Source organism: Coregonus clupeaformis, chromosome 17 (assembly GCF_020615455.1).
Source record: "Coregonus clupeaformis isolate EN_2021a chromosome 17, ASM2061545v1, whole genome shotgun sequence".
Taxonomy (NCBI): domain Eukaryota; kingdom Metazoa; phylum Chordata; class Actinopteri; order Salmoniformes; family Salmonidae; genus Coregonus; species Coregonus clupeaformis.
In genome coordinates this window covers 57,592,072-57,609,055 of record NC_059208.1, presented here as the reverse complement: position 1 = coordinate 57,609,055, position 16,984 = coordinate 57,592,072, and the positions used below count along the sequence as shown (strand labels likewise).

Here is a 16,984-nt window from a genome sequence, read left to right as displayed (position 1 = left end):
AGACTGAGTAGAAGAAAAAGCTTTGGGTCTGTCCTGTCTGTCCTGTCTGTCCTGTCCTGTCTGTTCTGTCCTGTCTGTCCTGTCCTGTCCTGTCCGTCCGTCTGTCAATATGGCTCTTCTGAGAGCTTTTCTGTTTGGTTCCCACTCTCTTCCCAGGGCTTATGAGCCTCTGAGTTATTTAATTAGGGATGTGTTCATGTTCATATTTTGCCAGCCGGGCTCCCCGCAGAGACAGAAAGCAATCAGGATAGGTATTTTATTTCTTTATCACAGCGATTTAAGAAGCTGTAAATAGTAGGGAAGTGAATTGGGCTCCTTTGGTTGGTTGGTAGAGTAGAGAAGAGGCCCCTGGTGGGGTTGGAGGGGCTGGTTGTGTATGTGTGTTTTGGCTGTGTGTGTGTGTGTGTTTGTGTATACACACACAGTTAATTTCTAAATACATGGTTAAATGATGAAGGGGGTCAGACAGACTGGTAATATAGTTTTAATAAACATTCCTCCTTTCCCTTCCTCCAGCACGGCCTGGGTTTGTCCCTGGGCCTGAGAGGGTCTACACGGGGATGGTGAGGAGGGTCTGGGGGGTCTGGGGGGGTCCTCCAGCTGTGTATATGACCCCTGGTCATGTTTGGAGCCCCCTGTGGATGGCGCGGTTGTTCCGAGACATAGAAACAGGGATTTGGGAATGGATACAGTAGGACTAGGTCTGTTTGAGACTGTCTGAATGGATACAGACCTAGTCCTGCTATATCTATTCAGAAACAGTCTCAAACAGACCTAGTCCTACTCTATCCATTCAGACAGTCTCAAACAGACCATGCGTCACAAGAAATGTTCACATGGCATAAGTTGACTTCCATACACTATACTGTACAGGACTTCTGTGGTGCATGACAACGGATGGTAATGAATTGTAAAGGTACGAACATTGTTTTTCCTGTGCTGCTGTTGTATGCATAATAAAAGTATGTAGTTTGTTAAAGGATAATGAATGATCTGTTCCCTATTGTGTGTCACTCCTGATCACACCTTACGATGCAATGATACAGGAATCATCAATCAAGTGAAATGTAAGGGTACAGACTAGTCTTGGGCAGTATACCGTAATGCCATATGCCCCATATGGTATTTAGACATGAAGCAAACCAAAATAGTGGAGCAAAATGAAAACAGGGAAGATCAGATAAAGGATTCTTTTTTTCTAGAAATCAAATAGGGAGAGACAACTAAAAGGTGTTGACCCTCCACCTCTCTCAAAACAACTGGAGCACTGGGCCAGCCACTCTTAAATAGCACCTGGGTCAGCACAGGTGTAACACCTTCCCACTGACTAGATGGCAACCAGCACAGGTGTAACACATACTGACTAACGAGGTGACACCAATTGGTGCACCGCACTTGCTAACGTGCTAACGTCCAACCTCAAAATATAAAAATGGAAAAACCAAAGCCGCACTGCTTCTTGACACACTGCTCGCTTAACCCAGAAGCCAATGTGTCGGAGGAAACACCATACTGCTAGTGACCGAAGTCAGCGTGCATGCGCCCGGAGTCGCTAGAGGACATGCCGGCCAAACCCTCCCCTAACCCAGACGACGCTGGGCCAAATGTGCACCGCCTCATGGGTCTCCCGGTCGCGGCCCGGCTGCGACACAGCCTGGGATCGAACTCAGAGCTGTAGTGACGCCTCTAGCACTGAGATGCAGTGCCTTAGACCGCTGCGCTACTCGAGAGGCCGCTGATTTATTTATTTTTAACCTAAAAACATCACAGAGACCAGAAATGCCTTCAAGCTAATGCTGAACACCTGGTCCAGGCTTCACTAACTCAGACACTCTGAGCATAGAGAGAGAGAGAGAGAGAGAGAGAGAGAGAGAGGTAATGAAACAGGACGTCCTACTTTAGTTTGACATTTAAGATGACATATTTTGAATTGTGTTGCCTCCTTACAAATGAGCATGTGTATCACTGTGGTGGGCCTGATGTCTCTCTCCTCCTGATGTATAACAGGAGATGAAGCGGGCTCTCTCTCGCCGCTCCTCCACTTGCAGCTCCGTCACTGACTGACTGACTGCGGGGGTTTCTAGGCATGTTATTGATTATAGCATAGCGGGCCGTGGAAAACTACATTTGATGCATCTGAAATGGCAGGTGTGAAATGTTTTTCCCCCCACACAAAGCATACAATTCAGATTGATCATACAATTCGATTTTACCATACAATTCAGTTTTACCATCCAATTCAGTTTTACCATACAATTTAGTTTTACCATCCAATGCAAAATAAGCCAAACCTATTACATTTGTATGATGATTTCTGAGTAAGATTGAAGTTCTGTGGGTAATCTTGGCATTTCTATGGGTTGCTTACTTTGTTGGATGGGTTAGTAGTAGACTATCTCAATGAGCTGGTTGGATGGGTTAGTAGTAGACTATCTCAATGAGCTGGTTGGATGGGTTAGTAGTAGACTATCTCAATGAGCTGGTTGGATGGGTTAGTAGTAGACTATCTCAATGAGCTGGTTGGATGGGTTAGTAGTAGACTATCTCAATGAGCTGGTTGGATGGGTTAGTAGTAGACTATCTCAATGAGCTGGTTGGATGGGTTAGTAGTAGACTATCTCAATGAGCTGGTTGGATGGGTTAGTAGTAGACTATCTCAATGAGCTGGTTGGATGGGTTAGTAGTAGACTATCTCAATGAGCTGGTTGGATGGGTTAGTAGTAGACTATCTCAATGAGCTGGTTGGATGGGTTAGTAGTAGACTATCTCAATGAGCTGGTTGGATGGGTTAGTAGTAGACTATCTCAATGAGCTGGTTGGATGGGTTAGTAGTAGACTATCTCAATGAGCTGGTTGGATGGGTTAGTAGTAGACTATCTCAATGAGCTGGTTGGATGGGTTAGTAGTAGACTATCTCAATGAGCTGGTTGGATGGGTTAGTAGTAGACTATCTCAATGAGCTGGTTGGATGGGTTAGTAGTAGACTATCTCAATGAGCTGGTTGGATGGGTTAGTAGTAGACTATCTCAATGAGCTGGTTGGATGGGTATACAAACACACCTTTGTGTTCAGGATAGGCAAGCCTCTTCTTCCCATCTGCTATTTATATGCCTACATCCCAAACCACACCCTATTCCCTATATAGTGCACTGCTTTTGACCAGAGCCCCATAGATCCTGGTGAAAAGTAGCCCACTAAATAATGGATTAGGGTGCCATTTCAGACGTGACCTATGTCTTATGAAAGGCCTGTCATGGAGAGGGTTAGGAAAGGAGTGTCAATCTCATTCATCAGGCTTTAAACTGAAGGAGTTTCTCAGTTGACTTTTTTTTATTTTTTTATTTCACCTTTATTTAACCAGGTGAGCCAGTTGAGAACAAGTTCTCATTTACAACTGCGACCTGGCCAAGATAAAGCAAAGCAGTGCGATTAAAAACAATGGGGTAAACATATGGGGTAAACAAAACATACAGTCAATAACACAATAAAACATATATATACAGTGTGTGCAAATGTAGTAAGTTATGGAGGTACAGTGAGGGAAAAAAGTATTTGATCCCCTGCTGATTTTGTACGTTTGCCCACTGACAAAGAAATGATCAGTCTATAATTTTAATGATAGGTTTATTTGAACAGTGAGAGACAGAATAACAACAAAAAAATCCAGAAAAACGCATGTAAAAAATGTTATAAATTCATTTGCATTTTAATAAGGGAAATAAGTATTTGACCCCCTCTCAATCAGAAAGATTTCTGGCTCCCAGGTGTCTTTTATACAGGTAACGAGCTGAGATTGGAAGAAACACAAAATAACTGTCAATCTCCCTCGGCCTGGGGCTCCATGCAAGATCTCACCTCGTGGAGTTGCAATGATCATGAGAACGGTGAGGAATCAGCCTAGAACTACACAGGAGGATCTTGTCAATGATCTCAAGGCAGCTGGGACCATAGTCACCAAGAAAACAATTGGTAACACACTACGCCGTGAAGGACTGAAATCCTGCTCAAGAAAGCACATATACAGGCCCGTCTGAAGTTTGCCAATGAACATCTGAATGATTCAGAGGAGAACTGGGTGAAAGTGTTGTGGTCAGATGAGACCAAAATCGAGCTCTTTGGCATCAACTCAACTCGCCGTGTTTGGAGGAGGAGGAATGCTGCCTATGACCCCAAGAACACCATCCCCACCGTCAAACATGGAGGTGGAAACATTATGCTTTGGGGGTGTTTTTCTGCTAAGGGGACAGGACAACTTCACCGCATCAAAGGGACGATGAACGGGGCCATGTACCGTCAAATCTTGGGTGAGAACCTCCTTCCCTCAGCCAGGGCATTGAAAATGGGTCGTGGATGGGTATTCCAGCATGACAATGACCCAAAACACACGGCCAAGGCAACAAAGGAGTGGCTCAAGAAGAAGCACATTAAGGTCCTGGAGTGGCCTAGCCAGTCTCCAGACCTTAATCCCATAGAAAATCTGTGGAGGGAGCTGAAGGTTCGAGTTGCCAAACGTCAGGCTCGAAACCTTAATGACTTGGAGAAGATCTGCAAAGAGGAGTGGGACAAAATCCCTCCTGAGATGTGTGCAAACCTGGTGGCCACCAAGTACTAAGTCATGTTTTGCAGAGGGGTCAAATACTTATTTTGTGGTCCTTGTGGTACTTGTGGTCCTCTGTAGCTCAATTGGTAGAGCACGGCGCTTGTAACGCCAGGGTAGTGGGTTCGATCCCCGGGACCACCCATACACAAAAATGTATGCACGCATGACTGTAAGTCGCTTTGGATAAAAGCGTCTGCTAAATGGCATATTATTTTTATTATTTTTATTATTATTTATTTTCCTAATTAAAATGAAAATCAATTCATAACATTTTTGACATGCGTTTTTCTGGATTTTTTTGTTTGTTATTCTGTCTCTCACTGTTCAAATAAACCTACCATTAAAATTATAGACTGATCATGTCTTTGTCAGTGGGCAAACATACAAAATCAACAGGGGATCAAATACTTTTTTCCCTCACTGTAAGGCAATAAATAGGCCATAGTGCAAAATAATTACAATTTAGTATTAACACTGGAGTGATAGGTGTACAGAAGAAGATGTGCAAATAGAGATACTGGGGTGCAAATTAGCAAAATAAATAACAATATGGGGATGAGGTAGTTGGCTGGGCTAATTACAGATGGGCTGTGTACAGGTGCGGTGATCGGTAAGCTGCAGTGTTCGATTGAAGAGCATCCATTTAGTTTTACTAGTGTTTAGGAGCCGTTGGAGGCTATAGAAGGAGTGTTGTATGGCATTGAAGCTTGTTTGGAGGTTTGTTAACACAGTGTCCAGTGAAGGGCCAGATGTATACAAAATGTTGTCGTCTGCGTAGAGGTGGATCTGAGAGTCACCAGCAGCAAGAGCGACATCATTGATATACACAGAGAATAGAGTCGGCCTGAGAATTGAACCCTGTGGCACCCCCATAGAGACTGCCAGAGGTCCAGACAACAGGCCCTCCGATTTGACACATTGAACTCTATCTGAGAAGTAGTTGGTGAACCAGGCGAGGCAGTCATTTGAGAAACCAAGGCTATTTAGTCTGCCAATAAGAATGCAGAGCTGGTGGCCGGTGTAAGGGTAGCCAGGTGGAAAGCATGGCCAGCCGTAGCAAAGTGCTCATTGAAATTCTCGATTATCGTAGATAAACTTAACTCACTATACAAGTCTTTGTACTGTTTGTTCACACTTTACATATTAATGTCTGCATATTTCAACCAGTGTTGCACCGCTTTGCTGGCTTTTCCATGTGCTGGTATCTAGGCCTATGTTAGATTTTCTGATCACATTTAATTACTGTTCACCAGTAGGGTCTTTATACTAACTAGGCGGTTGCATTAGAAGTCATGGCATCAGAGGTAAAGATTAGAAATAAAAACCTGGAGCCATAGCCCAAACCTACTGCTCTGTATTCAGATCCCGCCCCACTGTCTGTCGATTCCTCTGCTATATACCATACTAAGTAAGTTCTTGAGGTCAGCACAATAACAGACGAGGAACACCATTATATATAAAGAGAAAGGGTGGTTGTGGGGGTGGAGGAAGGTAAGGGCGGCTGAGGAGGAACAGGAACAGTGCAGATGCCTGGGAACTAAATTACCCGATTATTCTGTCTTTTTACGGGGGATTGGAATGGTGACGTCCCGCCCTTTCCCCTGAAGTTTTAATGTAATTGTATGACATATCAGGGATAAAAAACGTTTATATTTTATGAGTCGGGAGACATTTCATGCTAAATCACACTCCTCTGTTGAGCAATGGAACCACTAAAGCTCTGCGGTCACTGCTTCCTGGTGAAATTACAAAAGAGCCAGACACAGTGCTTCTGGGTAATGAACAGTGCTTCTGGGCCAGGTAATAAACAGTACTTTAGAAGATTATTTTGTCTGAGATGTGATTAAGGATGATATCAAATTTTTTGGGGAGGGTTTACATTGATCCGAAGTTTATTGAAAGTTGAAATCCCGACGATTCTTCTGCTCCGTGTTGGGGGTGGGATGAGATGGACTATTTTGTTACCCACTAGTACTCTGGTATTCTTCTGAACACAGATCAGCTGGCATTTTCCTTACTTTCACTATAGTGAAACATTGATTTGTTGTTGAATGCTGATTCCTTTGTTTGCTGGAAGACCTTTTTCCCCTTCTTGTTGAAGCCGGGCTAACGTGCGTCAGGTACACTCTCTTTCTTGTGTTTTGTGTTCTAGTTTTGGAGTTAGTCTTTGGGCTAATTTTAGTAGAGGTTAATGATTTCAAGCCATTTTGAGGGGTGTGATTTGATAATGAGGCCTTGGGAAAGCTCTGGGATACATTTACACAATCCCCATAGTTTTCAGCCCAGTTTAATTTCAACTCTTGTAAGTGTTAGTTTTCGGGGGTTAAAGTCTGTCGGTAGCGGATTGTAAGACGTTTATTAAAAGTGTGTTTCTGCTGCATTGAAGTCATAGACCCAGAGAACAAGTTAAAAATAATGCCTTTTAAACACTAGGCCAATTATTCATTAATAATCAAGAGTTAATTCATTTATTTTGATTAATAACATGCTTTGTAGTTGTAAAATTCTAATTGGGGCAGAATGATGGGAGAGATCCAACAGTGACTTGGTAATGATCGAAACAGGGTGGGGTGACTGGTGAGATTTCTGTTGGAGCTGTTGGTTCAGATTTTTCCTACAGCTTTTACAAACACTGGTTTAGGCGTTGCCCCTTACAAACATACATTGCTTTATTCAATACTCATTTTCTTTACAACCTAAATTGGGAAATGACTCTCCATATGTTCCACTGGAGATGAAATGAGACCGGCATTATGAGGAATTCTAAGCACCCTGGATGGAGAGAATTGGGCTTTAGTGAATTTAGACACACACACACACACACACACACACACACACACACACACACACACACACACACACACACACACACACACACACACACACACACACACACACACACACACTGAAACAAACTCTGAAAATTGCTCCGTCCTACACATTCCTTTAATTCAGTTTGAACCGTAGCAAATCCAACTTAATAGATTGTTTTATTTCCTCCCCATTCTCTGCTAGACATACACATAGACAGTAATTTGACTCTATGATCAGTTTATGCATTCCTTCTAACTTAACATTCGACTACTTTAAACTGCCACTTGACAAGCCTTATCATTAACTATAGGCACGCAGATTTTATTGATCAAAATGCCATCAACAACGTTCAGCGACTGGCGTTGTTGCTGGTTATAGAGCATGGGTTCTGTTTATGGGCCAGAGCTGAACGGCCGCCATTGTTTTAAGTTGTACAAAAAAAAAAGACCGTCTTTTTTAGCTTTGTTGTATTTAATGGAGGAACTCTTGAACGTTTTTATGCGCTGATTGTAAGAGAGAGAGAGAGAGAGAGAGAGAGAAAAAAAAAAAACAGAACTACCACTCTCTCCATCTTATTTGATACAGCCTTCAATTTATGTGGTTCTTGAAAAGAGATCCAGTTCACTTCATCATTTTCCCTCCGCCATTGCATGCAGTTACATGGGGAGTCTATTTACATGGGGAGGATATTCCTCTATGCCTGTGTTTAATGTACCTATTCCTCAAGGAAGTGTGACACTAAAACATTCTGTCTGTCTGTCTGTGCTGCCTGCCTGCAGATATGGTGCGGAAAAAGAACCCCCCTTTGAGAAGCTTCGGTGGTGAGGAAGAAGGAGAAGGTGAGGCTCTGGCCGCGGAGGCCACCGGGCCGGATAGCGAGGAAAGTGCCGGGAGCCGGGCCTCAGAGCCCAACGGTGGCGACGGGCTGCTGCCTGCCGAACCGGGCCGGGCCCACGTGCCGGTCCCAGACGAGCAGGAAGACCCCTCCTCCTCCCCGGGCTCCGTCTCAGGCTCCATCAAACGGGACGGAGGAGGGAGGGGCGGCGGAGGAGTGGGAACAGCGGCGACAGTCAACAGCGACAGGCCTGGCTTTAATTACCCTAGCCACAAGAAGGGAGGAAATGTAGCGTCCTTCCCCTGCCACGAGGTGACAGACTCAGATCTGCCGGCGCTCCCATCCTGGGCCCGGCCCGACGGGGCTGTGTCTCTGTCTCCGCTCAGATCAGAACCAGATGAGGGGGACGGGGGACAGGCACGCAGCCCGGCGGGGGAGCTGCTGCTGGGGGAGAGGGTGGAGGCCGGGGAGGGAGGAGGGAGAGAAAGGGTGGGTGTCAGGGAGGGGCTGCTGCTGGGCGCCCGAGGGAGGGGCGTCATCGTCCAGGGCGTCACCAGTAACGGGGAGGACAAGGACCCCTTCTACAGCCTCAAAGGGGGGCTCTCAGGCCACCAGGACGGGGTGGAGGGCTCTGGATATCCCTTGCTACGCCCCCTCCACCCACACAAGGGGGCAGGCGAGGGGGCCGAGAACATCACGCCCAGCCCCCTGGGGGCCGAGACAGGGGTAGCCCCGCCCTCCTCTCCCAAATTGCAGGACTTCAAGTGCAACATCTGTGGGTACGGTTACTACGGGAACGACCCCACGGACCTGATCAAGCACTTCCGGAAGTACCACCTGGGCCTGCACAACCGCACGCGGCAGGACGCAGAGCTGGACACTAAGATACTGGCCCTGCACAACATGGTGGGCTTCTCCCCACAGAGCCAACATGCCAAAGATGCTACACGGCCCCCGTCACACGCCACCCTAACCGGGGCGCTACAGGACTCTACAGGGTCCCCACGCTTGTTACTTAACGGCACCTACGACATACAGGTAAATATGCTCTGGAGTTTGTTGGCATTCGACAGTGCGTGGGTTAGTGGGTATCTGTTTGTCTTTCATAACTACAGAAACTACAATTACCAGAACCACCCATCAGTAGTATAACGTATATGTGGGGTATGTCGTGTAGGGTCCATCCATATATATTCATGTTTTATTTTTCATTAATCTTTTGAATTTTTTTAAATTTTCCTCCACTTTGACATTAGAGAGTATTTTATGTAGATCAAAAAAAGTAATAATAAAGACAATTAAATCAATTTTAATCCCAATTTGTAAACACAACAAAATGGGGAAAAAGTCGAGGGGTGTGAATACTTTCTGAAGGCATTGTAATTATTGTATTGCGTCCACCAATGGTTGCGTGCCATATCATTGACTGTGCAGTCGGTCATCAGATTGCTATATCATATGATGTGGTTAGCTGATATGTTAAACACCTTTCCAGGCGTGTAAGATCTGGCATGCGTCTGCAATGTCGTCTGGCAGGAACTGGACCATTCTCTGCATTGAAACCTAGGCCAGCCGGGGTTTAAGGCTTGTCTCTTAGTAGGACACTTGAGTCATCAAAGTGACTGGACCCCTATGGAGAGAGGCCTCATGGGGAAGTGTAGTCTTTTTATCACTGTAATAAATACATCCCAACCGGAAACATTATATTCATGGACTACACGTCCATGAAAATAACGCTTTTATAACCCTCAATTTTTTTTATAGCGCATTGTGTGCAGTCTGAACTAATGTTTTTTGACTTGGGGAGAATAAATTGCTCTGTTACTCGCTGTTTTTAGTTGAGCTCATTTGTAAAATGGTGTTGACTTATTTCACATCTTAGTATTGACCAGAAATGACTTATTGAAAACATCAATCTGGTTTTAGGTTTTAGGATGGATGTTGGTTTTAGGATAGATTATCCCTATAACTCTATGAGTTATTAAATTGATGATGCGTATCCCTTCAATGTATGTAATAGTTATTTGTTGTTTTGAACGCTTTTCTCAACATTTTTGTGTGTGATTTATTTACTGGCGTACACAGGTAATTTGTAAAGTGGCACAACCATTTAGCGATTTCCTTGTGTACAGAAATAAACGTTTATTGTATTAAGGGAACGCCTGCCAAACATATATTGCACACATGGATCGTACAGTATGTGCACTGTTTGGGAGTTTTAAACATATGATCTAATAACCCCAAAAGAAAAAGGGCCATACGTGACTCGGCGCTGTTACCAGCCTCTGGTTTAAATGATTTCTTAGCAATCTTTGTCTCACTATCCATATCAATTGGATGTCCCCGGATTCGAATATTGTCATTATAAAAATACAAAAATAATGGCTGGCACCTTTGTTCTCTCTCTCAAATGGTCATATGTCATGTGTGTGTGTGAGTGGACTGTGTGTGTGTGGACATGAAGGACTCCATCATGTTTTTGTGTGTGAGTTGGCATGTGCTTCTGTGTGTTTGTGTGTGTGTGTGTGTGTGGAGGAGAGTTAGTGTGTGTGTGAGGGGAGTGAGTGTGTGTATGTGTCTGTGGGAGGAAGATTCCAGTGAATGCCTGACTTGTGTGGTGTGTCCAGACAGACATTTTTTGGGGATAGTTTGAGTTTCCCAGGACTTCACACACGTACTGTTACACACCCAAGTGAACGTAATGGATCAACGTTTATTTTTAGCCTACTGCTCATGTTCACAAAGGTACACTCTGAGAGAGCCTGCGGATATCGCTTAAGAATTTTAAAATATGATATGACAATCTTGTGATGCTGCTCTGGTCTTATGATACTTTGCAGTCTCTGGACTCTGGAGACATTGGCGAGACACAGTAAGACTTCTACCCACTGATCTCTGAGTAGATAGTCTCACTGCATTAAGAAGGCAGAGAATAATAGACTTCATAGTACTGTAGCAGTACTTCATAGTGCTGTAGCAAGATTGCAACAAACAAAGGACAATCCCTCAAGTAACACAAGCCCCATCTTTTCCCACTTAAAATCCTCAAACTGTGTTAAAATACTTAATTTTTTATACATTTCATTCCATAGTAGACATGTTCTGGTACTTCATTGTATTTTTTTTTATTGCTAATATTTCAGAGGACATTTCACTTGACTGACTGGAGCGGTCATATAATAAATGGTGTATGTAGCTAGTCTCTTCAGGCAGTTTTAGGAGCGACCCACTCTGTTTCAGTCATTACATATCGTCTAGAAACGGACACCGGGCTGCTTTAACCACACATGAGGATCAAGACCTCCCACTTGCACACACTGGATGCCTGCCCATTATAGAATGTCTCTGGCTCCGGGATATTTCACACAGCCGCCCTTATGTTTTCGATTTGAGCCATTTGTTGGCGACTTGGAGGTCAAGGTGCACAGGATGTTGAAATTCAGGGAACATGTTCGATTGCAAGGTTGGTTTGGTTTGTTGCGCTTGCTAGACAACAACCTTGACTGCTGGATCCCTGCGAGGCACTCTCGATGCTCACGCCTGTACAAGCATCGAAAATACTTGGAAATAGGGGGTGGATTTGTTGTGCATTATTAGGGAACAGGTGTTTCTTTAATAGTATTCTGATATAAACCCCTTCCTTCGATCATACTTCTTCTGGTTGGCTGCATTGGCAACTTGATCATCAAAACGTTCACAGTTTGCCATTTCTCTTCTTCAATAACACGAGGAAATTCATCTTTGATAACGTCTAATAGACTTCATTGTTATACCATATGAGGCAGCTGCTCTTACCCCAGGTGTTCTAGTTAGATCTACCAGCTGCTCTTACCCCAGGTGTTCTAGTTAGATCTACCAGCTGCTCTTACCCCAGGTGTTCTAGTTAGATCTACCAGCTGCTCTTACCCCAGGTGTTCTAGTTAGATCTACCAGCTGCTCTTACCCCAGGTGTTCTAGTTAGATCTACCAGCTGCGCTTACCCCATGTGTTCTAGTTAGATCTACCAGCTGCTCTTACCCCAGGTGTTCTAGTTAGATCTACCAGCTGCTCTTACCCCAGGTGTTCTAGTTAGATCTACCAGCTGCTCTTACCCCAGGTGTTCTAGTTAGATCTACCAGCTGCTCTTACCCCAGGTGTTCTAGTTAGATCTACCAGCTGCTCTTACCCCAGGTGTTCTAGTTAGATCTACCAGCTGCTCTTACCCCAGGTGTTCTAGTTAGATCTACCAGCTGCTCTTACCCCAGGTGTTCTAGTTAGATCTACCAGCTGCTCTTACCCCAGGTGTTCTAGTTAGATCTACCAGCTGCTCTTACCCCATGTGTTCTAGTTAGATCTACCAGCTGCTCTTACCCCAGGTGTTCTAGTTAGATCTACCAGCTGCTCTTACCCCAGGTGTTCTAGTTAGATCTACCAGCTGCTCTTACCCCAGGTGTTCTAGTTAGATCTACCAGCTGCTCTTACCCCAGGTGTTCTAGTTAGATCTACCAGCTGCTCTTACCCCAGGTGTTCTAGTTAGATCTACCAGCTGCTCTTACCCCAGGTGTTCTAGTTAGATCTACCAGCTGCTCTTACCCCAGGTGTTCTAGTTAGATCTACCAGCTGCGCTTACCCCAGGTGTTCTAGTTGTATAGATCCCTAACATCTCCTCTATCTGCTCAATTCAATTCATCCTCACTTTATCATTGAATTGTGAAATCGGAAAAACCATTCTAAAAACGGAGCTATACCCCTCTGTAGATATAGATTATATAGATTATAAGCGTTTCTCTTCCTTCCTGGTATCAGGGCCTTATCGTGTAGCTTATGTATTTCTGTGCTGTGTCTGGGTGCGTGATGTCATTCTGGGTTTTTTCAGTGCCTGTGTGCCTGACTGACTCACAAAATGTCTCTGTTTTTATTCAAATATATATGTGTGTGTGTGTGTATATATATATAATATATATGTGTGTGTGTGTGTATATATATATAATATATATGTGTGTGTGTGTATATATATATATAATATATATGTGTGTGTGTTATATATATATAATATATATGTGTGTGTGTGTGTATATATATATAATATATATGTGTGTGTATATATGTGTGTGTGTGTAATATATATATAATATATATGTGTGTGTGTATATATATATATATAATATGTGTGTGTGTGTGTGTGTGATATGTGTGTGTGTTTTTTTATATGTGTGTATATATATATATATATATATATATATATATATATATATATATATATATATATATATATATATATATATACACACACACACATATATACAGTGGGAGAGAACAAGTATTTGATACACTGCCAATTTTGCAGGTTTTCCTACTTACAAAGCATGTAGAGGTCTGTAATTTTTATCATATGTACACTTCAACCTTGAGAGACGGAATCTAAAACAAAAATCCAGGAAATCACATTGTATGATTTTTAAGTAATTCATTTGCATTTTATTGCATGACATAAGTATTTGATACATCAGAAAAGCAGAACTTAATATTTGGTACAGAAACCTTTGTTTGCAATTACAGAGATCATACGTTTCCTGTAGGTCTTGACCAGGTTTGCTCACACTGCAGCAGGGATTTTGGCCCACTCCTCCATACAGACCTTCTCCAGATCCTTCAGGTTTTCGGGGCTGTCGCTGGGCAATACGGACTTTCAGCTCCCTCCAAAGATTTCTATTGGGTTCAGGTCTGGAGACTGGCTAGGCCACTCCATGACCTTGAGATGCTTCTTACGGAGCCACTCCTTAGTTGCCCTGGCTGTGTGTTTTGGGTCGTTGTCATGCTGGAAGACCCAACCACGACCCATCTTCAATGCTCTTACTGAGGGAAGGAGGTTGTTGGCCAAGATCTCGCGATACATGGCCCCATCCATCCTCCCCTCAATACGGTGCAGTCGTCCTGTCCCCTTTGCAGAAAAGCATCCCCAAAGAATGATGTTTCCACCTCCATGCTTCACGGTTGGGATGGTGTTCTTGGGGTTGTACTCATCCTTCTTCTTCCTCCAAACACGGCGAGTGGAGTTTAGACCAAAAAGCTCTATTTTTTGTCTCATCAGACCACATGACCTTCTCCCATTCCTCCTCTGGATCATCCAGATGGTCATTGGCAAACTTCAGACAGGCCTGGACATGCGCTGGCTTAAGCAGGGGGACCTTGCGTGCGCTGCAGGATTTTAATCCATGACGGCGTAGTGTGTTACTAATGGTTTTCTTTGAGACTGTGGTCCCAGCTCTCTTCAGGTCATTGACCAGGTCCTGCCGTGTAGTTCTGGGCTGATCCCTCACCTTCCTCATGATCATTGATGCCCCACGATGTGAGATCTTGCATGGAGCCCCAGACCGAGGTGATTGACCGTCATCTTGAACTTCTTCCATTTTCTAATAATTGCGCCAACAGTTGTTGCCTTCTCACCAAGCTGCTTGCCTATTGTCCTAGCCCATCCCAGCCTTGTGCATGTCTACAATTTTTCCCTGATGTCCTTACACAGCTCTCTGGTCTTGGCCATTGTGGAGAGGTTGGAGTCTGTTTGATTGAGTTTGTGGACAGGTGTCTTTTATACAGGTAACGAGTTTCAAACAGGTGCAGTTAATACAGGTAATGAGTGGAGAACAGGAGGGCTTCTTAAAGAAAAACTAACAGGTCTGTGAGAGCCGGAATTCTTACTGGTTGGTAGGTGATCAAATACTTATGTCATGCAATAAAATGCAAATTAATTACTTAAAAATCATAGAATGTGATTTTCTGGATTTTTGTTTTATATTCCGTCTCTCACAGTTGAAGTGTACCTATGATAACAATTACAGACCTCTACATGCTTTGTAAGTAGGAAAACCTGCAAAATCGGCAGTGTATCAAATACTTGTTCTCCCCACTGTATATACACACACACACACACATATATATATACATACATACATACACACACAAGAAAATATAGAAAACAATATGATCCGAATTCAAAGACAAAATGAAAAGTGCATGGATCTTGTTCTTCCTCTTCCAAATATATATATTTTTTTTTTTACAAAATTGTTGCAAATAACACAAAATAAAACATAAGATAAAAGTAAATCAGGGGGAAGAAAGAAAATAAATTCAAGTGAAATGCATAATCAAAATGAGTTACAGAAGTTTCTTTCCTCATTGTGCCCCAGGTGACGCTGGGAGATACCTTCATCGGCATCGGGAGGAAGACTCCGGACTGTCAGGGAAACACCAAGTACTTCCGCTGCAAGTTCTGTAACTTCACCTACATGGGCAGCTCCTCAGTCGAGCTGGAGAAACACTTCCTTTCTGCCCACCCCAACAAGATGAAGTCCCACCTCCCGCCGCTGCCGAACGACGACAAGCCCTCGGAAAGGAAGGGGAACTGTGTGACACGGGGCGGTAGCGTGGAGGCGGCGGAACCGGGAAAGTGGGCTGACCGGGTGGCGGTCCGTGCGGAGGACGACTCGGTGGCTGGTTACTCCGTCCCCATTCACGCCACAGACTCGCCTGGCTGGACGGGGTCCGACGGCGGGGCCACAGCGGTGGCCTATTACTGGTGTAAGTACTGCAGCTTCAGCTGTGAGTCGCCCAGCTCACAACGCCTCCTGGAGCACTATGAAAAGAGGCACAACCAGCCTGGAGGAGGAGGAGGAGGAGGAGGGGGGACCAGGGAGGGCAGCCCAGCCGAGAGGGAGCGAGGGAGTAGCAAAGCCAGGGACGGAGAGAGAGACCCCGAACGAGGACTGACCCCCCACAGCCGGAGGAAAGACAAGACAGGAATGAGTGGCTCGATGGGCGCAACGGACCCGGAGACGGTGGTGACCAGCTACAACTGCCAGTTCTGCGACTTCCGCTACTCCATGAACCACGGGCCTGAGGTGATCGTGGTGGCACCGCTGCTCCGCCACTACCAGCAGGCCCACAGCATCCACAAGTGCACCATCAAGCACTGTCCATTCTGCCCACGCGGCCTCTGCAGCCCCGAGAAGCACCTGGGGGAAATCTCCTACCCGTTTGCTTGCAGAAAGAACGCATGCTCCCACTGCGCCCTCCTCCAGCTGTCCCCCCAGGGCAGCCCCCCATCTCCCAGGCCCAGCGTCACACACTTGTGTGACCAGTGTCCCTACGCCACCAGCGACATCGACCTGCTTCTGCTGCACTACGACAGCGCCCATGCCACCCACGGCGTGCTTGAGGTCAAGCCCGAGCAGGAGGGAGCCGAAATGGGTAGGAACTCGGCGCCCAAGGGCCCTCACGGGGAGCAGTCATGTACCAAGTGCCATTTCATCACAGATGTGGAGGAGGAAATCTTCCGTCACTACAGGTGAGTAGTGGGGAGTTGAGTTGTAGTTTAAAAAATGTCTTACAATAGAGTGTTATTAGAAAGACAAAATATAATACATGTGCAGAATACTTAGAATTCTTTGGAACTCCTTAGAACTCCATGGAATTCCTTGGAACTCATTAGAACTATTTGGAACTCATTAGAACTCATTAGAACTCACTAGAACTCACTAGAACTCACTAGAACTCACTAGAACTCACTAGAACTCACTAGAACTCATGAGAACTCATTAGAGCAACTTGCAACAACTTGCAAAAACTTGCAACAACTTGCAACTCCATGGAACTCCATGGAACTCCATGGAACTATTTGTAACTCATTAGAACTCCTTGGAAGTCATTAGAACTCCTTGGAAGTCCTTGGAACTATTTGGAACTCAGAACTCATT

The 16,984-nt window shown here is 44.7% G+C and overlaps 1 protein-coding gene across 1 annotated transcript in view; it reads left to right on the top strand.

Moving 5' to 3' along the window:
• LOC121585807 (zinc finger transcription factor Trps1-like) overlaps positions 1 to 16,984 on the top strand; it is a 192,799-nt gene that overhangs the window by 37,442 nt on the left and 138,373 nt on the right. The window contains exons 3-4 of the mRNA XM_045226583.1: positions 8,194 to 9,287; positions 15,419 to 16,575. Of these exons, the coding sequence (XP_045082518.1) occupies positions 8,194 to 9,287; positions 15,419 to 16,575 (2,251 nt within the window). The remainder of the gene's footprint in view (positions 1 to 8,193; positions 9,288 to 15,418; positions 16,576 to 16,984) is intronic.